At 39.5% G+C, this 22744-nt stretch overlaps 1 protein-coding gene across 2 annotated transcripts in view; it reads right to left on the bottom strand.

The window, feature by feature from the left end:
• Nucleotides 1–4640: 4640 nt before the first annotated feature.
• The window catches only part of LOC124795441 (GON-4-like protein), a 180253-nt gene continuing 162149 nt past the window's right edge, over nt 4641–22744 (bottom strand). The window contains exons 12-14 of one of the 2 annotated variants that reach the window (XM_047259464.1): nt 18361–18534; nt 10858–11038; nt 4641–5966 (exon numbers count right to left, since the gene is read on the bottom strand). In XM_047259464.1, the coding sequence (XP_047115420.1) occupies nt 5817–5966; nt 10858–11038; nt 18361–18534 (505 nt within the window). In that variant the 3' untranslated portion in view covers nt 4641–5816. The remainder of the gene's footprint in view (nt 5967–10857; nt 11039–18360; nt 18535–22744) is intronic. The other variant, XM_047259465.1, reaches the window with a different exon arrangement.

Below are 22744 nucleotides of genomic sequence, written 5' to 3'. Positions count from 1 at the left end.
ATCTTCATAGATATTAATGTTTTTATTTACACAACTGGCCATTCAAATTGCTACACCACGAAGATGATGTGCTACAGACGCGAAATGTAACCAACAGGAAGAAGATGCTGTGATATTCAAATGATTAGCTTTTCAGAGCATTCACATAAGGTTGGCGACACCTACAACGTGCTGATATGAGGGAAGTTTCCAACCGATTTCTCACATACAAGCAGCAGTTGACCGGTGTTGCCTGGTGAAACATTGTTGTGATGCCTCATGTAAGGAGGAGAAATGCGTACCATCACATTTCCGACTTTGAAACAGGTTGGTTTGTAGCCTATCACAATTGCGGTTTATTGTATCGTGACATTGCTGCTCACGTTGGTCGAGATCCAATGACTGTTAGCAGAATATGGAATCTGTGGGTTCAGGAGGGTAATACGGAATGCTGTGCTGGATCCCAATGGCCTCGTATCACCAGCAGTCGAGATGACAGGCATCTTATCTGCATGGCTGTAATGGATCGTGCAGCCACATCTCGATCCCTGAGTCAACAGATGGGGGCGTTTGCAAGACAATAACCATCTGCACTAACAGTTCGACAACGTTTGCAGCAGCATGGACTATCAGCTCGTAGACCATGGCTGAGGTTACCCTTGACGCTGCATTACAGACAGGAGCGCCTGCGATGGTATACTGAATGACGAACCTGGGTGCATGAATGGCAAAACGTCACTTTTTCGGATGAATCCAGGTTCTGTTTACAGCATCATGATGGTCGCATCCGTGTTTGGTGACATCGTGGTGAACGCACATTGGAAGCATTTATTCGTCATCGCCATACTGGCGTATCATATGGCGTGATGGTATGAGGTGCCATTGCTTGCACGTCTTCGTCACCTCTTGTTCGCATTGACGGCACTTTGAACAGTGGGCGTTACATTTCGGATGTGTTACGATGCGTGGCTCTACCCTTCATTCGATCGCTGCGAAACCCTACATTTCAGCAGGATAATGCACGACCGCATGTTGCAGGTCCTGTACGGGCCTTTCTGGATACAGAAAATGTTCGACTGCTGCCCTGGCCAGCACATTCTCCAGATCTCTCACCAATTGAAAACGTCTGGTCAATGGTGCCCGAGCAACTGGCTCGTCACAATACGCCAGTCACTACTTTTGATGAACTGTGGTATCGTGTTGAAGCTGCATGGGCAGCTGTACCCGTACACGCCATCCAAGCTCTGTTTGACTCAATGCTTAGGCATATCAAGGCCGTTATTAAGGCCAGAGGTGGTTGTTCCGGGTACTGATTTCTCGGGATCTATACACCCAAATTGTGTGAAAATGTAATCACATGTCAGTTCTAGTATAATATATTTGTTCAACGGATACCCGTTTGTCATCTGCATTTCTTCTTGGTGTAGCAATTTTAATGGCCAGTAGTGTATTTGCACTACAGGTTGAACAACATGACTATCATATTGACTATGGAGGTGATGTTTGTTTTAATAGAGCTAATGTAGGAATTTTACACCCACACATTTTGTAAACAATGTGTGATCTGCGAGCCAGATACAGCAGTCAACTGACACCGAAAAGCACAGCAATCACAAATCGCTAAGGTAAGCTGGCAAATCATACTAACCAGCACTTCCAATGTGACATGGGCTGTGTCTTGTGCAGTTAGTTTTAGCAATGATGACAACTGCCTTGACCCATCTGAGGATGGCTTAAAGCTATCACAGCTAGTTAATGCTTGTCCAGTTCATGAACTCATGTAGACTGTGTAGTTTGCACACATCACCTGTAGTGGTGGACTGCCAGTGGAGCACGCTGCAGTCGCATATACCACGTAGAGGCACAGGTACCGTATGCGCAACTGAGGCCATTTCTGAGTGTTCAGCAGTACGCTGCAGATGAAATCAGTATGTTGCATATTGAATGTTACAAACTGTGTGGTAATGTCTTAAAGAAACAGGCTGCTGTTTACTAATGTCTACAAGTTCAAAAATATTATTTAAAAGAAATTGTTTTATATACTACTGAGTCATGCCTCAATATGGCATGTGTCACAGAAATTGGAAATAAAGTCAATTACATTCTAGGATTCACTTTGTCCTGCTTGATGCTGCCTAATGTGGGAGGTGTGGAATTCGCCCTGCTCTGTTCACGAGGTAGCCTCCTTACTGTGCCTTGAGGCAGTCAGTTACTCATTTATGAATAATATGCTGAAAAACTGAGGTGTTCCTGTGCACATCATGTATTTTTCTTACTTCTACTATTAAGTTTCTGTACACATATATAGGCGATAGTTATTCATTTCTGAAGGATCTGTTAGCAGCTCTGCACTGTGAAATGCAGTGATGTATAAAATGGAAACAGTTGAAGGAAGCAGGAATTCCATGCTACAAAAGATGCTTATGAATCGAGCAAAAGTACGAGTAAGCAAGTGAAGCGTAACATATAGGAGTGCAGAAACTGACTGGTGAGCAGGAAACACTGCATGAGGCACTGAGAACACTGCATATGCTGACACTATGCAGGGTCCTGTTGGTAAATCTTATTACATCTTTGAATGAGTTTAATATCTACTTGCACGTTTAATGACATACTGGCACCTTCCAAGGGCTAAAGCACAAATTTGAACTGGACATGGACAAGGCAAGAAACCTGTCTTTGTGCTATAAAACACATTTTCTGAATGGCAGTCACGACACCAAATGTCAGGTATGTGCTCATTCAGAACCAAGCTATGACTTTCGTATGCACTGCATCTCTATTCCACATAAGTACGAGGTCTGTTCAAAAAATTATAGAACATTCGTAATTTTGCGCCAATGGTGTGTTGGAGTGAAATGTGATTGGCATCCCTACACATGCCTGTGTTAAATGTGTAGCTGCCGTAAGTTTAATTGTTGTATATCTGTTAGTTATTGTTCAGTGCTGTACTAGTAGAATGTTGTGTCACACAGTCTGTGAATTTCGAGATGGCAAAGTAGGAGCAGCAATGTGTCTGCATTAAATTTTGTGTGAAATTCCAGAAAATCTGTACAGAGACACACCAAATTAGGTAGGAAGTTTACGGTGATGAGTGCTTAAGCCACATGCAGCGTTACGAATGATTCACACTATTTAAAAATGACGACGGAAGGTAAGGATGACCCTGATTCAGGATGCCCTTTAGCATCTATCAAAGACGCTCATGTCAGGAACATCAATGGAATTGTGCATGCCAATAGAAGACAGACTGACTGACTGAGAGATTGCATTAGAATGTAACATTTCAGTTGGACCATGCCAAGAAATCCCAACACAGCATCTTGGAATGAATCGTGTAGCCACCAAGTTTGTCCCACAGCTCTAGAATCAAGCCCAGAAAGAACTTCGCCTTGCAATTTGTGAAGAGTTTTTGAATTCCACAAATGAGAAAAACATGTTCCTTAGGAGAATCATAACTGATGGTGAGACATGGGTCTCCTGTTATGATGTCGAGAACAAGGTTCAATCTTCACTGTGGGGTGGGAAAGATTCTCCAAGACCAAGAAAATTTTGTCAAGTCAGGTCAAATGTCAAACCTATGCTGACAATTTTCTTTGACTTTGAAGGATTAGTTCATCATGAATTTGTGCCATATGGGCAAACTGCTAATGAATGGTACTATAAAGACTTGTTGCGACACCTGTGAGAAAATTAGAGAAGGAAATGGCCCAAAATGTGGCGAGACAATTCACGGCTCTTGCATCACGATAACACACCCACACATTCATCCCTGCTGGTGCATAACTATTGCACATAAAATGAAATCACTGAGCTGCCTCATCCACTGTACTCTCCAGACCTGGCCCCTGTGGACTTCTTATTATTTCCAAAGCTTTGCACATCCAGCAAGAGGCATACCAAGACTGCTTCTGGAAGTGGAAACAGCATTGAGAGTGGATTATCAATTGTGGAGGAATTTCGAAGGAGATCATGTGCAAAACATAAAAGGTAAGCGCTGAAAAATTTTGTGGACAAAGTTATTGAATTTTTTGAACAGATCTTGTAGCATGCTACTTTTACTATCCTTTCTACGAAGAGCTTAAAAATTTCCGTTCACTACTTCTTTTTTTCCATTAACATTTACCCTGTCTCACAAGGGTTCTGCTGCATTCAAGTTCTGGTAATTTATTTTGCTTAACTTGCCAGCCAGATGCCCTTCCAGGCACTGCAGTTGTCAGTTACCTAAGGGAAAGATGTCATGTGTGCCACCTATCTGTGAATTGTGTAAACTTTGGTCTGTCTGTGAGCATATTTTAACTCTTTGTGTATTGTGTTTTTTGAGACAGAAAGTGGGAACCAGCCTAGCAATTCCCTGAATGATAGTGGGACCCATTTAAAAACCACACTCATACTGACCAGTGCACTAACAACGGTTTGTAATCCACTGTGTGGATTTGATCTGTGTCTGGCTCACCTTCCTGTCTCGCAAGCTAGTGCACTGTGCGTTATACTGCATGAGCAGGTAACAATTTCTGTTCACAATTCTCAAATAATGTTTATCTATTAAATTAAAGTACAAAAAAGAACTGAAATACACAGAGACAAAATAAACGTGGTTTATTATTAAATCCATGTATGTAAATAAACCAAATGATTTCAAATGCCTTTGTATGTACACATAACAAAATCTTTTCAACAAATGTTTCACAGAAATTGCCTTTTAAATGAGTAATTTTAGGCATACTTCAAATATTTACAAGGTTCTCTGTAGAAAATTTAATAACTTCGTTGTTTGTAAATAATATAAAAAATGCAAAACAATTACTCTGACATTAGCAGTAACAAAAAAGTTATAAACTTATAATGCAGCACTCATTTGTAAGTAAATAAAAAACCTGAATGTTATTGTAGACAATTCACTTTCACATACAAGATAAAATGAAAACAAACCAAGTTTCCGTATCAGCTAAATGAACTAGTGAATGAGTCAGTCAGATTCTGGAGTTTACAAAAACAATACAGTTCACTTTCATGCACCACTTCACAACCACATGTACTGATTACATAATTACCATCTGCTGCTTCCGTGTCTTTCTCAGCAAAACTGGGTACTGTGTGGGAAAAGTCCAAACTTCTAAGAGATTGGTACATCATTTAGGAATCTAAAGAAACTTGCTACATAATCAAAAGTCAAACATAAGAGTACACCTGTCTAAAACAGCAGTCTTCAGTACCAGAAACTAAAGATTATGAAATTTAAGATGTTGCTTTTGTCTTCAACTTCAAGCTTTAGAACAGCTTTGTTCCAGCAACACTTTATTCAGTTGCAAAGGGCCCTGTTGTGACACAGACATTTTTCTTCTGCTTAAATACAAATGCTTCAATGTTATTTGCATTTCTGAGTGAACAAATGTACACACAAGCAACCACAGTTCATGGATGCACAATCATACAATTGTATAATATAAAACATACATATTCATCACTGACTCAATAATCCTAGAGTCTAGAAGAAAGAAAAGAACTAAATAATACAAAGTAATAAGGGGAACTGTACATTTAGTATCTACAAATTTTGAGGCCTTATTTTAAAGAAGCTTCTAACAAGCTTCTAACAATCTTCTTAAGTATTTCACATTATGTTTTTAAGACTAGGCATGTTTAAATGCAATCACAGCAGTTATCAGTCTTATAATTAATGCGCCTTAACCCTACACATCAGAATGTACAATGTTTATAACACAATACAAACTCAAATTTAACCTAATACATGTTCAGACTCAGGTTTCATTGAAGTAATGGTTAGTATTCTCAATACATCACCAATGAACAAGTGAGAATGCCATTAATGTGTTTTACATTTTCTGTTCTTTTGGATGGATGTACCTCAACCATATTTCTGGAAGAAGGTCCTTAGGATGGTCTTTTGGTGCTTTTATCGTGTTTGAAGCATATGGGAGAACATAGTGAATTGTCCCTGGTGCCTTCTGATGTTCAAAATAATGCTGAAAATGAAGACGTCAACTGTACACAAGAGTTTGCAATATTTTAATGCAAATAAACTGAAACAAAGGTATAGCTGAATGCTATTCTTAGGCTAAGTGATTTACTTAGCCTCATACCTGACAAGACAGAATGGCATTTATAAATAAACAACATTGCACTTACAAATAGCTTTATTTAAATTGCTCAGTATTGCAATACTTCACCTCCATAATTTATTAAGTAATGGCCTCAAAATGTATCACACATATCAGGCATAGTATTAAAAAATAGACCATAAGACAACAAATTGGATGACAGCTTTCTTCTCTTTGAGTTATAGGAAGGAAGAAGGAATTGTTAACGAGTCTCCAATTATGACATACTAGCTGAGTACCCAGCATTAATGTGCCTTATTTTTATTCCAATTCCATTAGCCCATCTCTTCCAGTCCTCTCTCTCAATCTATTTTCCCCTCCCACCTCTCTATCCATCTCCTCCTCCCCTATATCTGTTTCCATCTCCTCTTTCCCCCTCTCTGCCTGTCCATCTCTTCCTCCCCCCTTCTTTCTCCACATTTTCACCTCCATGCCAATAGGAGGTTGCTGGTCCTTAACCCCACAGTACTCTTTCTAGATAGAAAGTAATATGTCTACTAAGTTTGGCTGAAATTGACTCAGATTCTTAGAAGCTGCTTTAGAACTGCCACTTTTTGTTTTCACACAGCTAAAGGTTTATGACATCACATCTCCTGAACTACAAGTTGTACAATGATATAGTTTTGCAGGTTCATTTAATAGTTTACGTGAATATTGTGTTGCAAATAGAATTATTAGTAAAGAAGCAATAAATTAAAATGTCATGTTTGATGCAGCAGTTTTACTGCACGAACAATGGAATTATAGTAAGTGATAAACTTTTTTTCCTTTCATAATCTTGTGTGTGTGTGTTGGGTGGTGGTGGGGGGTGGGGTGGGGGAGGGGGGGAGTGCATAAACAAGAAAAAAATCTTGTAAGGGTTTGCAATTGTGTGTAAAGTTCATTGCAAGTCATTAAGTGCTCTCATTCTCAAATAATAGACAAGTATATTCTGGCTATCTGCAAGTCCTAAGCTACACAGATTTCTCCCCCATTCCCACCCCTTTGACAGGTAGGTGGTTCTTACTCCCACAGTGTCCCCCCCCCCCCCCCCCCCCCCCCCCAGACGGTAAGTGCCATGTGTACCAAGTGTGGTTAAAATAATCCCAGTGATTTAGGAGGAGATGTGGAACATACATCCATTGTTATAATGTGTATGGATTAGTGTATATAAAAGAACAAGAGGAATACAAGTGCAGAGGGGAAAAGGAAGAATGACAGTGAGGGCTTAACATCTCATTAACAAGTAATGCCCTTATATATGAAGCAAAAGCTCATTTGGACAAGGATGGCATACGGCATTGGCTGATGGCCTAACCACAAAAACCATCCAGATATTAACCAGAAGTGATTTAAGAAAAGTTGAAAACAGGTTAGCTGGGCAGGGTTCGAAACATTGCTCCTCCCAAATAGGAAGAAAAGAGGGGCTTTACTAACTTCATTCATATTTCAACTTTGCTTTTGTCCTGGATAATTTCCATTGACATATTAAATGGACAAAACGTTGATTTCATGGTGCCAGGAGTTCTGTTGAAGAAATCCAGATACTGTTGATGAACAAAACAACTAACCAATTAAAAGAAAACATTAACTAAAGTGAAAAGACAAATACAAAAATGCAATTACTGAAACAAATAAGGAAATATGAATGATTAGCAAATCCAATGTTGAGCTTTTCGACTTAATATTTGCCATGATATAGGAAGAAAATGAAATGAATGAGGAATATATTGGAGCTGTAACAGAGAGAGAGAGAGAAATCCCTCTGATACAGACTAATGAGATATATCCATTTTGGGAGAAAAGGGAAAAAAATGTACGGCAAAATATAAAGTCAAAAGGTTTATTAACCACAACATTGGAATTAAAACATAATGCACATATATTTGCATCAAAACATTCAAATCAGTTACCTGTAACATCATCTTCTGACCCAGACCCTGTTGCTCCCACCATACACCCCTTTTTACTCAGAGAAAATCCAAACAGGTGGAAAGCTGGGGAATATACAGTATATACAAGAACAATAAGAACAGAAGGTCAAGAAGGAAGTGCTCTTATTAAAAAGGATATACAGCAGGGATGCAGTCTTTCTCCTCTACTGTTTAACTTATACATCCAAGAAGCAATGAGTGAAATAAAATGAAGGTTGACAAGTGGATTTAAAATTCAGGGGGAGAAGATACTGATAACACGATGACACTGCTATCCTCAGTAACAGTGAGGAGGAATTACAGGAGGCGCCAAGTGGAATGAACAGCGTAATGCAGATTGTTCCAGCTCAAGTGCCCATGTGCTGAGGTGGACAGGGGTGGAGAAACAGCTCAGACATATGCAATCTGGGAGTGGGGCTGTAAACTACATTATCGTATGCCCAGCTGAATGCCCATAGGCAGGAGTGAACAAATGGCTAGCAAAAGCAACAGTGATCAGCAGTAAACTGAACACCAAACTTTGGGATCAGATACAATCAGTTCCACAACAAAGTGTGCACCATTATCTGCATGAAATAAGACACTACCATAAATATACATTTACATGAAAATACAAATTATTACTAACTGCATAATTACCTCATAGTTAATTCAGTCACCGGCATCATCAATTATAGCTTGGCACCTTTTCACAAGATTTTCTGCATATTCTCTTAGTAATGATTTCTATATCGTCTTGATTTTATGTGACAGCTGCTTTTAAGTATATACTGAATTCCTTTTAAAATTTATGTTAATATATGACCTAACATTTTCCATCAGATTTGCATCCAAGACATTGCAGTCCAGTCCATCGTAGACATCCCATTGTCTTGTTTCCACACTGTACAGAGACAGCTGCCATGTTTCAGATCATTATCCTCTTGAAGCACCCAGTTTGCCTTGTTCAAACCAAATAGCTTCTTAAAGGACCTAAGAAGGTATTTTGATAAATCTTGCACTTTTTTCAGTGTTTAAACTGGCTGTAAATAAGTGCAAACAGCCAAAACCATGTTTAGAGAAACATCCCCAAACATGCACTTTTACCAGGTGTTTGACAGTCCATTGAAGCAATCTTTCACACTTCATACACCAGTCTTTTGAAAGACGAGATCAGGCCCAAAAAGATGATTTACAGGGAATACTGCCTTGTGATGCTTCAGATATTTTGTATTTGTTTTAAAATTCAATCGACAAAACAAAACATTCAACTCTCACACTGTTTATCCATACACTGTGCAAAAGTTCATTGATTACAGATTCGAGACCACCACCAGAGATGTCACTGCAGACGTTATATTTAAAATTATGGCGTACACTTTCTTGTGGAACTGACTGTACTTGGTGAATGAGGGAATTCGACATCTCTGATGCAAAATAATGCATTGTGGGTGAAGAGAGGAGGCTATGAGAAGCAAACTAGCACAGGCAAACAGATTGATTCTCTCTAAAATAAGTCTACTAGTATAAAAAACAAGCTTTCATTTAAGGAAGAATGGCTGAGAATGTACATCTGGAGCACAATGCTGACTGGAATTCAATCATCAACTGTAGTAAAAAAAGTAGAATCATAAAGTTTGAAATGTGATGTTACAGAAGGATCCTGAAGATTTATCGCCCTGATAATATAAATCAAGTGGTTAATGCAGAAATGGCAAGGAAAGGAATGTATAGGAAACACTTAACGGATGAAAGGACAGGATGATACAGTACATGTTAAGACATCAGGCATTATCTTCCACAGTACCAGAAGAAGTCAAACTGTGGACACCTGTGCTAGTCACTTTTGCTGAAAATTTCCTTTTATGCATGCACTGAAAATACAACTTCCAGCAGCTTTTAGAAACAGATAGCTAATATTAAAAGCTAATACAGCTTTTTGGGGGAAAAGAAAGAAAAAAAAAATCTACTGGCAGAAGGTTACAGGTGGCCTCCACAAAGTCGGTTATCACAGTGGCACTCTAGCTGAAGTACCTGCCGATAGAAGTTGCAGATACAGTCATATACCACACTTGCTGGCCTAGGGCAACTAGTAAAGGACAAGTCACGAACAATACCTATATTTTGAAAATGATTTCAGATCTTTAAGACATCACTTTGGCTATTCACCTCACAAATTCTATTGTTTACAGTCACTGTTGACATACAGCAACAATTTGTGTGCCAACAAATGTAAATATCCATCTTCTTGGAATCACAATACATTTCCCCCATATCACCCACATTGCTCACAAAAGCATTACACAGTTTACATAATGAAGGTATTCGTGTAACTGCCTCACTGACATTCAATAAAATGAGTATATTTGCAACAAATGGGGCTATGTGTAAAGTTGTTTACATATTTAGATAACGCAGAGGACCGTGTGTTCTGAATCATGTCGGAACAGGTAGAGTAGGAATGTCTTTAAGACATGCACTGGTGATATAAAATTTTTCTTGCTGTGTTGTGTATTACACCACACTAATAACATATATAAAAAACATGGATACTCTGTAGCTAGTTCGCATGAGGACATACCCGATACATAGTCCTGGGGAACGTAACTTTCCAATATTTTTAAAAAATTATACTCTCTTTCCCTCGAGTTTTTTGTCAGTCCTATTGATACAGAGGGATATGGTCTGTACGGCAAGAAGAAAATCTCAAAGAACTGATATCCATAGTATTCTTTGTTACATTTGTTGACAGTGTATCATGATAAGACTCAGTTAGCAAGTAAAATATCACAGCGGAAATTACAGATAGCTCTTACACTGCATATGCTTTCAACATGTTCCACTGGAAGATTTATAGTATGTACCTTAAAAGGATGCTCATTGGCATGTTTGTAAATGTAAAGATACAGCTGCCTTGGTTCCTTGGGAGGCATCATTAGTTTGGAAATGTATGGAGTAACATTGCAATATGCCAGCTTCTTCGGGAAATACTCTGGGTTTTTTTGCGCATAATCCATGAATTGCTCTAATCCTATCACCAATAATCTGCAATGAGAAGAAAAATTATATTCTAGATATAATCAAGACAGAACAAAAATGGAAACTAATTTATATTACATTTCTAATTCAGTATAAATGTCCTCAAAATTTCTCTCTTTTGCCCAGATCATATATGATAACATATAAACCATGTATGGATGTATACACAAAATATTAATAAGAGTATTTTAAGATATCTAACACAGTATCAGTAGAATCGCCACTATCATATGTTTGGTAAGTGGTGAACACACAGATACATGCACGTAATATTTAAGAAATAAAAAACATTTTCATCCAATAAGAGAGATAAAAAAACCTAAGTTTTTGACTTATATATCATCTAGGCACACCACATATTCAGGAAAGACTGCAAGCAGCCACTTTCTGGTACAAATTATTTTTCTGCACGAGATTGTGTGCTTTGACTTGCCTATGTATGACTTAAAGAAGTTACATTACTGTTGTTCTTCATTTTGAATGTTGCAGCCTCTTTTGATATATAACTGACATAGTTTGCATAACAGTAATAGTCGTAGTAGTAGTAACAACAAAGTATAGCTTGGAACAATGGAACACCAGACTACACACAAATAATGGACAATAACATTTATAGTACTGGATTATATAGACAAAAAGGGTAGTATTTCAAGACAATTCTTTGTTTCTACTCTATTTACATATGCTCAACTCTTCTCTCCAGACTGACACACTTTTTGCTTCATGAAAACCACAAATTAATTAAGTATCTATCTCTTTTAAACGGATAACTTTAAACTATTTGCTAGATATGACATGAACCAAAATGAACGGTTCGTATTGTCAAATGATTAAGTGATGATTTTTGCTTTCAACCTGGCACTGACGAATATGCAGAACAAAGCATTGTTAGAGGGAACTTGTACAGGCAGAGGACACTCATTTGGATGAAAGTATCAGTATTAGAAATCTCGAACATGGAGAGGCTCACAAGTACCTTGGTATACAAGAAAATACAGACATTGTAAATGAAACAGTAAAGAAAGGAGTTTTTCAAGAATACTGCAGCAGGGTCAAGCTATTGTTTGGCACTAAATTCTGCTCTGTGGACAAGGTCATGGATATAGTGAAAGCGTACAACCTTTCGCCTTTCACTTTTAGTCACTTGGGATAGACCTGCGTGCCATGTTTTATTCCTAGTACAATCATTTATTTTATTTTATTGTATTTATTTATTTTTTGGAATAGTCATACCAGTGAGCTATGGTAGGGAGATGGATGCATTTTATTACATTATTTTTCATCCCTTCTTTATTCTCAACTGTACTCATTGTATCAGAGATTTTATTTATGTGATTCATTTCTGTCTACTTCTCGTGGTTGGTATGGAAATTTGAATGGCATGGAGTGTGCCGTCTGCACAAATGTTACAAGATAGCTTTTATAGATACTGAGTGTACAGTCTCATGGTGCCATCAACTTTAATTTTATTTTCTGGCTAGCAAAGAAGACATGAGGAGCAAAGATGAGTGGGGATCTGCAGGTTTGGGAGGCCATGGTTGGTAGTCAGTCTTCCCCCCACCCCGCCCAACACTTTCCAGAAGCACATCTGTTCTTTGGTGGCATCATGTTAGGCACTCAAATGCTGACACTGGAGATGAACAGTTCATTTTCATATGTGCTCCATGAATTGTATTCTCAATGAGGGTATTGTACGTGAAATATATAGCTTGAAGTACACACCTATCCATTCCTTTTGAGGTGGTATCTGTTATTAGACTCGAGGGAGAGTTTTTTATTAATTTAATTAATTAAATTTTGAAGACAACTTGATTGCATAGTGGCCCTTTGCTGTAAACAACGGGCACATTTTGTGATCATGGCTGCGTAAGATTTATGAGTGACATACCTTAGGTTGAAACATTCCTTTGTGTGCCACATTAAGTTGAGATTACATATGCGTGAAGTGTACAATTAAGTCAAGAATAGATGCATATGAATTCTTTTGTACAGACAAGTATGCATAAAGGGTGAGTACATTGATTAACTATTGTCTCCAGAGCACCTTGTGGTTGCTGGCTGCACAGACAATGAGGAGAGAACATGCTTGATCAAAGTTCAGTCCAGGATAACATGTGGACAATTATGTTAATATATCTAGCGTGAGTCTTGTCCAAGTTGTTTGTAGATCTTATTTTGGAGGGAAAATATTTTACTGACCTTGAACTAATTAGGTGCATGTGAAAATGTGTATTGACAAGTAGGGGATTTGATGTGTCATAATAATATTTAGTGAGAGTCGCAGTACAATAACAATCAATGGAAAAGATTAGTATAAAATAATAATGATAATAATAATTACCATGAATAGCACTGTGCACCCCAGAGCTAACATTGACAGACAATACGTGAGGTGAAAGGATGAAGGACAAGGTCTGAGACAGATAGAGCAGCATTTTGCAACGCCATAGTTGGATTTGGCAGGTGTGTAACCCAACACACTTGAATAACCCCGCAAATGCATGAAATAATAAGGTCTGAGGTGGGAAATGAAATAAGAGGAATTATAACTCCAGCTAAAGTTGTTGCAACAAATGTATTACAAATGCAAAAGGTAGTGATATCGACTTACATCTGGAATGTAATGTCAAAAGTGAGGCTCAGAACTTACTGAAACTACCATGAAGAAAGAAATCTCTGCATGATCAATGCCAAAATTGTCTGAAAAATTCTAACATTGACAGATATCACACACATCTGTGGTTAAAAGAGGAAGAATAAGCGCAGAGTCAGAGTCTCTAACAGTGGTTGGACAAGATCAAGGTCTACAGATGAAAAACTATGAAAAAGTAATAGTGAAACCCACTCAAGGTAACAGATGTTGGTTTTGCAAAGAATACCTTGATACCAACTAATATCAGGCTGCCCTATCTTGATGAAGAATGACTACCTCAAGAGACACAATAAGGTGTACTTATGCCATCACTGGCAAATTTTCAGAGCTCTACGACTATAAAATTTATCCAACAAACTGAGCAACATTAATAGTAAGGTGACTAAAAAGAATTTGAAATATAAGAATCTGAGCACTGAGGCTGACTGAATGTTGAATATAAAAAGTCATATCATTGGTGCCTTGGGATAAATGCCTCATAACTTGAAACATACTCTGTCTAGACGCTGAACACAAAATACGATACTGTGCAGAGCAACTCATATCTTGTGTAAAGTAATACAGAATAACTTAACTCACTACATCTATTACTCAAGAAACTGGAAGGTATGGCAGCAATAATAGGTGTAAAACACAAACTGACATCAGTAACTACATAGGCATAATTATTTTCTGACAGTCTACAATACATTTCATGATGTCAACTTAGCAGGGAGATCTAAATTTGATCTATGTCATCTACATTAGGTCCACCTGAGAGTGATGTTCCTGAGGATACAGCAAGACACTAAAATGCACTGTATGGCAGTGCAGATGATTTTACTGATAACTCTTACTATGAAACTTCCTGGCAGATTAAAACTGTGTGCCAGACCGGGACTCGAACTCGGGACCTTTGCCTTTCGCGGGCAAGTGCTCTACCAACTGAGCTACCCAAGCACGACTCGCGCCCCGTCCTCACAGCTTTACTTCTGCCAGTACCTCGTCTCCTACCTTCCAAACTTTACAGAAGCTCTCCTGCGAACCTTGCAGAACTAGCACTCCTGAAAGAAAGGATACTGCAGAGACATGGCTTAGCCATAGCCTGGGGGTTGTTTCTAGAATGAAATTTTCACTCTACAGCGGAGTGTGCACTGATATGAAACTTCCTGGCAGATTAAAACTGTGTGCCGGACCGGGACTTGAACTCGGGACTTTTGCCTTTCGCGGGCAAGTGCTCTACTAACTGAGCTACCCAAGCATGACTCACGCCCCGTCCTCACAGCTTTACTTCTGCCAGTACCTCGTCTCCTACCTTCCAAACTTTACAGAAGCAGGAGAGCTTCTGTAAAGTTTGAAAGGTAGGAGACAAGGCACTGGCTCGCAGGAGAGCTTCTGTAAAGTTTGGAAGGTAGGAAACGAGGTACTGGCAGAAGTAAAGCTGTGAGGATGGGGCGTGAGTCGTGCTTGGGTAGCTCAGTTGGTAGAGCACTTGCCCGCGAAAGGCAAAGGTCCCGAGTTCGAGTCCCGGTCCGGCACACAGTTTTGATCTGCCAGGAAGTTTCATATCAGCCCACACTCCGCTGTAGAGTGAAAATTTCATTCTAGAAACAACCCCTAGGCTGTGGCTAAGCCATGTCTCTGCAATATCCTTTCTTTCAGGAGTGCTAGTTCTGCAAGGTTCGCAGGAGAGCTTCTGTAAAGTTTGGAAGGTAGGAGACGAGGTACTGGCAGAAGTAAAGCTGTGAGGATGAGGCGCGAGTCGTGCTTGGGTAGCTCAGTTGGTAGAGCACTTACCCGCGAAAGGCAAAGGTCCCGAGTTCGAGTCTCGGTCCGGCACACAGTTTTAATCTGCCAGGAAGTTTCATATCAGCACACACTCCGCTGTAGAGTGAAAATTTCATTCTAGAAACTCTTACTATATCTGTGAATGTTTCTTTGTCCCCTTTAATCAGCAGTCTGCAGATGCTTTTAGTTTTGCTGCAACCTTGTCTTTACTCAGAGGCACTATAAAAATTGAAGACCAGACTGAGATTACTGTGTGTCTGGGCACAAATAATAATGAGGCATTGTTTGTATTAAGTAGCCTATGGAAAAGGAGACCATATGCCCACAGTGAGATTCTACTATATAATGTCCTGCAATTTTAGTACCATAATTACAATTAAATCATTGAGATGAACTCTAATGCAAATGTTATACATCAAATACTGATCAGAACCATCCAGCAATGAGACCTAATACATTTAAATGCATAGTACAGCGGTAATACATCACTGTGGCTATTTAGTAATGTCAATCAGTTTTTCATACACTAGTATCACACAGTATGGTAGTGTTTAAAGGTGCAAGAGGGAACTAATAGCTGAAGCATTCAAAACAAATTAAGAGAAGAATAATAAAAGTATCTGTATTAAGCACTTAAGTATAATTGTGAAAGACATACAGATGTGTGTAATAAATAGTCCTCAGCTGCAGTGCTCAACCAAAATCATAATCAACTTTTTTGAATCACAGAAACAAATTACATATTACGAGTGTTGCCCTGAAAGTAATGCACCACAATTTTTTTTCTTCAACAATTCATTATTGAACATAATGAGAGTTACGCACATGAAAGAATGGTGTTTTATCTACATACCCTATTTTTCCACTTAATCTCCATTCCATTCTACGGCCTTCCTCCAGCCCAAAACAAGGGTGTGCATGCCCTGACGGGATCAATCCTTGGTCTAGTGGCGGAGCCAGTGCTTCACTGTATGAATCACCTCCTCATTGTTCTCAAAATGTCTTCCGCGAATGTATCTTGTAACGCCCCAAGGACAGAAAACCCCAATTAACAAATTTTTTGGAAACTTAATGTAGGGAAGTGAGTTATCTTGACAGTGATAGCAACTATTGATGATAAAATCTACACTGGTAATATTTTGATTAACACCTATGTCACTCAAATACTGAGAATAGCATACAAAAAGGGGAGATGAGAGGAAAGGATTATCATAGATTCTTTATCAAACATCTATAGAATAAATTCAAAATCATATGAACGAAGGTTAAATCCAAGAAAGTAATTCAGTTAAAGATAACATTTACCACGGAAGAGAGTTGTACCCGCATCAAAAAGGAAATTCAATGCGACTACAATGCAACTCGGACATGGAAATGTTCAGTTAGTTAGTTGTGCTTGAGTCGCTCAAGAGTACTTTTGCGATAGTTGTCTGGATGGAAACGCAATTAGATTGTTTCAGTTTTGGAAGTTTGATAATTCATGAGGTAGAGACTGAAGTATTGCTCAGTCATTCGACTGATGAAAGTTAATCTTTACCATTCTCAATGCGACGGTATAGTAAGACGGGTGTTAGACTTCAATTGAGTGATATTGGTTTATCGGACTTAGCCTTCGTACTGATAAACAGTTACAAAACTTGAGAGCAATGGATCAACGACAGAAAAAACAATTCGTAGTCTTGAGTAGGACACAATAAAATGAAGACACGAAGAAAGACAAGTACGCCGATTAGTCAAAAGTTGTCGTCAGCGTCACAATTACTGAACTGAACAGAAGGTGTTGTAGGGACAAACAATTAATTACAGACAGAATAATAAAATTTGAGTCAAAAGATAAATCTTATGTCTCGCCTAACTCATTAAACGGACAATACAATGTGTATTAATGCAAGTTGATTGACTCTTTAAACATTTTAAGTGACTAAGTGAGTACATGAATAATGGACAGTGAAAAGTGATTAGTTTAAACTAGTATTACGGCGTATTAAAAAAACATTTACTCCAACATAAGTGATCTCTGGAGTTACATTGGACCGGTGTTAATAACTGGACGTAGCAACGGCATAGCAACAGAATAGTAGACAGCAAAATTTCATCCTCGCTAGGTACGATGTGAAAAACAACCATAATGATGAAATCAAGAATCAAGATTTTATTTCATCATGGAACTAATCGGGCATAAAAATAAAATTAAATGATTGCAGTTTACCAGTTCGCACAAGCTTAGTAGATGACTCTTGCGGACAGATAACAGAATATTTCTAAGCCATGCAAGGAGTTATGTTCTTACGAGAGTTACAGGTGCTGTTCCACGTCATACCGACGGGGACGAACTACGTTACAAGTCGTGTCCCATCCTGGTGAGCGAAGGAAGAGGGAAGGGACGTCCATCTGTCCTTCCGAATGACAACATCAGTTTGCTGCAACATGTCAGGTGTAACAGTCATGGATGGTCTCCCTGACCTGTTGTAAATCATGGAGCTCCGCCAAACCATCTTCTGATGCCCTGACCCTCCGTGCCCAGTGACAAAGTGTACTTCTGTTGACAACAGATGCTCTATAGACTTCGCACAAACATTCGTGAATATTCCCCATGCTTGCTTTCTCTGTGGCGAGAAATTCAATGACAGCACATAGCTTGTAATGTACATCACCAACAGACACCATTTTGAAACTGTCCTGCAGCTACACTATCTGTTTGAAGTGACGGAAACTTGGCGCACTCACTCAGGAGACTTCAATTAATCCATATGTAACGTTTCATGTTTGTAGCATTGTTTTCGGCTGAGAAAAAACAACGTGGTGCATTATTTTCTGAGCAACCCTCATATAATGAACAATTAATTATCCTCTATTTTGAAGGTTTATAAATGTAACACTAACAACAAATATTTACAAAAATACTAACTGTTCTTCACCATGAACAAAGCAAGGCCTAGCAGGGCCGTCACAGCGGAAGGGTTGGGGCGGCAACAATAATGGATACATGAAAACTTTGCTATTACTCACGATCTCCATCATTTTTGCAGGAAACTCACACATACTTAGATATGCCTTTTTCTTGACATTTTTCAACCACAATCTGAAAATAAAGTAATACAAAATTTAAAAAATGTATGTTACTAATTTTCACTATCAAACAAAATAAATATAGTTCCTAAATAGACATATTTCTAATAACAATAGCTTCCCTACATTTAATATAGAAACTCTCCCAACAATTTCATTAAAATATTAGTACAATAGACAGCATGTTATGCCAATTACTGCAAATAAAGCTGTTGTAATTACTAATGATTCTATTTACTAGAAGGCTTTCATCATGTAATCAAAAAATTTTAGTTTCTTTCTGGCCGAATTGTCATTAAGACTGACAGAACAGAATTCATTTGATACTTGCTATTGTAACTGGCCCCTAACCACAGTACATCAGCCGCCAACATCAACCCCATGTCCTGCAGGTCACCTAGGGGCTGGGCCATAGGCATTTCCCCATCAGAGGCACCAGTTTCCTGGTACACTCTGCACGCACCAGTAGCGGCACAATAATTATGGAACAATTTTCTACATTTGTGATCATGTGGCTACACAGTTCTGTGCACAAAATTTAGTCACTGTTATCATCATCACGTGATTAGGTGCATACCAATCTACCTATCTTTACAGGCCATGACAAGGCTACCAACATCAAGATGGTTCTCCGCTCTGGGCAATTACACCAGCCACCTGCCGCTCATCAGTCAGAGCCTCATGTCTATCTCAATGATAGTCGGTACTGTCGCATTCTTGGGGGCCACCAATGGTCAAGCAATCACTTCCATTGGCCCCCAGGCCTGCTGACGTCATCCCTGATTCATTCACTCAACACCAGCACATTTCACTGGCACTGTCACCTCCCAGGCCACCCCGCCGATCAAGCGCTCCTACCAGATGCCACCAACATTCTTGCCACCCATCAACCTCACCATGTCCCGTTCGGTTGTCGGTGATCGAGCTTTGCCACCAACTCTCAGCTACCGACACTGCCAGCCTTGCCAGGCACTAGCTGTGTCCCCTTGCTACAGCTTCAATCACTATTCTGGGCCCAGTCCAAATCTGGAAGTGTCTTCCATGCTATAATGTCAGGTGTTACATATTGTTCACCTTACACAATAAACCCTTGTATATGTCACTGGGAACTGTTGTTTACTTCCTTTCCCCTTGTCACTGTGCAAGGACATAAAAACTAATGACAAGATGTTCCAGCCCCAATGAAACTCATCAATTGCAGGTGTGGTTGTTTACTACAATTCAAGGTGCCTCACCTCATTTGCCACTGCTGTCCACCTCTTGGACATGATGCCTGTCATCCTACAGGCTGATGACATGGATTGCACCTAGCTCCTCGGCTGTCCTTGTCCAGCAACCCAAGAGATGTGGCTGTTCTGCTGGTGGATGCAATCTGTAAGGCCGCTGATGCCCAGAGTGTTCGAAGACACAGTCGCCCCACTGGCGACTCCTATGTGTGAGCTGTGCTCCCTTCAGTCACTGAAGCCTACTGTCCCAAAACACATGTCCTCCCTAAGGTGGCCACTGCTGGTTGAGCCATGCTACAATCTGTCACAGCGCCGGTGTCCCAGAGGCAGGTAGAAGTGTTTTGGTGCACATTGTTCAAAATGAAGTTCCACCCGAGACAATCCCTATATGTTTCTTTGTTGACCTGACAACATCATCAATTGTGACAGCAGTACGCATAGGATCATCAAAATTAAACCATGGATTAATGGAAACATGCAGCCTGGTCTGATGCATCATGTTTCTTGTTACATTAAGTCGATGGTTATGTCTCAGTATCCAGCTGAATGGCTGCTTAAAATGTGCACTGTGACATGAAGCCAGGCTTGCAGGAATGATATGAGAGACATTCACACGGGCTTCCATGGAACCTGTGGTAGTAATCGAAGACAACATCACAGCTGTGGACTACATGAACTCTGTTGTGGGCCTCCAGCAGCCCCTCATGCTTTGAGGTCTTCCCCGACAATGATGGCACCTTTCAGCAGGATAGCTATCTGCGTCACTAGGTTACAGTAGTTTGAGGAATGTAAGAGTAAACTAAGATTGATGCCTCAGCCACCAAATTCACCTGATCTAAACCTCTATAAGCATATCTGGGACGCTCTTGGGCACCAACTCCAAGCTCAAAAACAACCTGACCATAATTTACAATAATTCTGGGACCTGTGAACGAACGTCTGGTGAAACAAACCTCCAGAGATCTGACAAGGACTTGTTGAATCCATACCTTGCAAAATCGCTGCTGTTTAGCATTCCAGTAGTGGACCAACATACTATTAAGCAAGTGGTGATATTGCTTTGGCTCATCAGTTTACATTTGCATTCCCAAGGTACAAAAATACATAACACAGATATTTTGTTTCTACATAAGCAGAAATGTAGTCCATATTTTTTTGGTATGAATTCAGTTAACCTGCATCTCGTTTTGCTTGGTGCAGGTGTTTGTAAATGTTCAATTTTATCATTTTCAATGGTTACATTTTCCCCAGTGTGCTAAAAATGACAGTTCCAACAATACTCTCGTAAAATTTAGACAAAACAGAAAACATATAGTTTGCAGGCAAAGCACTACAGCATTCTACCAAAATGGAAACATAAAATAGTTCTTTGATTCATTCTCATCATTGTGTCATCCTCTACAGCAAACTCTCCAACATGTGGCCAAACACCACTTAATGACGAGGGGTTTGTGCAAATGACACTGCTGACATAAACGATGGCCGTCTTCTTTTCCAATTCCTAAAGTGACACTATAAATCACTGTTCAAGCACCAGTGATGGAGACTTGGCAATAATGATTTAATCTCTCAACTGGGCTCTATGACCTGGGCTCAGGATCTGCTGTAGGGCTGCATCAGGCTCTACAAACTGGACCTGCGCAGGCCCATTGTCTTGCCAAACATGCTCTCCACAGTGATTTTGGGGTGCCTTGCAGTGCTGCACTGCCTGCTCTATGAGTAGCTCTTTGCCATGCAGTCAGCAACATTTGGGAAGCTCTACAAAATGTATTAAGAGTTGGTATCGGCCAGAAGTGCAGCACTATCAAGTATAAGTATTATCTAACAGATGTCGCTTGCATTTCTGTTATGTGAAACAATTATTTTGTCAGGTAGCAGACACACTGTTCATGCAGGAGAGGCTTGAGTTCCAAATGCAACTTGTTGAAAGGTCACTTGGAAAAATATACTACATTTCCTCTTAGCGAAGAAAAGTGGGTCACCCTTGCCACATGTCAGCCCCAACATGATTAGTGAGACAACACTTTCCTAGACATATTTCTTCCACTGAGAAGAAAGGTGCACCAACGAGACACTGTACAGCGTGATACACCAACAAAGGTGTCATGGAAAGAAAATAAGAAGGGAAACGTGTTTGTTGTGAAGAGTGTGATATTGGACTATGTGCAATACCTTGTATTGAATTGTACCACACACACACAAAGAATTTTAAATAAATATTGCACACATGTAGTGTATACGCATTAATTCCTCCAATAAAATCATTCCTGACACTATCAAAATAAATCGCAAGTAATTTGCTTATTTTCATAATACACATTACTGTTACCAAGAGCTGCAAATTGTTGATAAATTTCCATTGCAACAATCACTTGACCTAAGAAAAGTTCATTGAATTGTGGCAAATTACACTGTGCTGCAAGAAAGCCCCACAAGGCATGATAATAACTACATGGGCAAGAATAGACAACAGTGTGCGTAAACCACCACAGCAACATCACCACAGCAGTGGTAGGTTACGATGGCAATGACCACTACTCGGTGCAAAAAAACAGCAGGGTCAAAGGGATTAACAATCTTGCACTCTGTTTCATCCATAGCAACCACAATGAACGTGGGCCTGTTGAAATGATTAGTGTGTGTTCTGATATGAATCAGCAATTGGTTCCTCCTTTACCAGGTTCTCTTCATTCACAATATAAACATCTCTGGGCTGAAACAGTTGTTAAGTACCAGATAAACCAATTTTCAGTTCTGCATCTACATTTTCCACATTTGATACAGTTTCTTAATGTATTAATGTTCATGTTAGCAATATATTTCTGAAGAGTTCTTTCTTGCATGGCATCTGTCCATCGTCGAAGGATGACAGTGTAGTATAGTTGGTTCAGACTCTGCAACATCTGCTATGGCTGAAAAGTCCCATTCGAGAATGGCAGTCACTACTGCAGTTTGGGTACCTGAAATGTGAAAGACTTCTACCAGAGGCTGCTCTCC

Source organism: Schistocerca piceifrons, chromosome 4, assembly GCF_021461385.2.
Source record: "Schistocerca piceifrons isolate TAMUIC-IGC-003096 chromosome 4, iqSchPice1.1, whole genome shotgun sequence".
NCBI classification, from domain to species: Eukaryota; Metazoa; Arthropoda; class Insecta; order Orthoptera; family Acrididae; genus Schistocerca; species Schistocerca piceifrons.
This window is presented reverse-complemented; position numbering and strand designations above follow the sequence as displayed.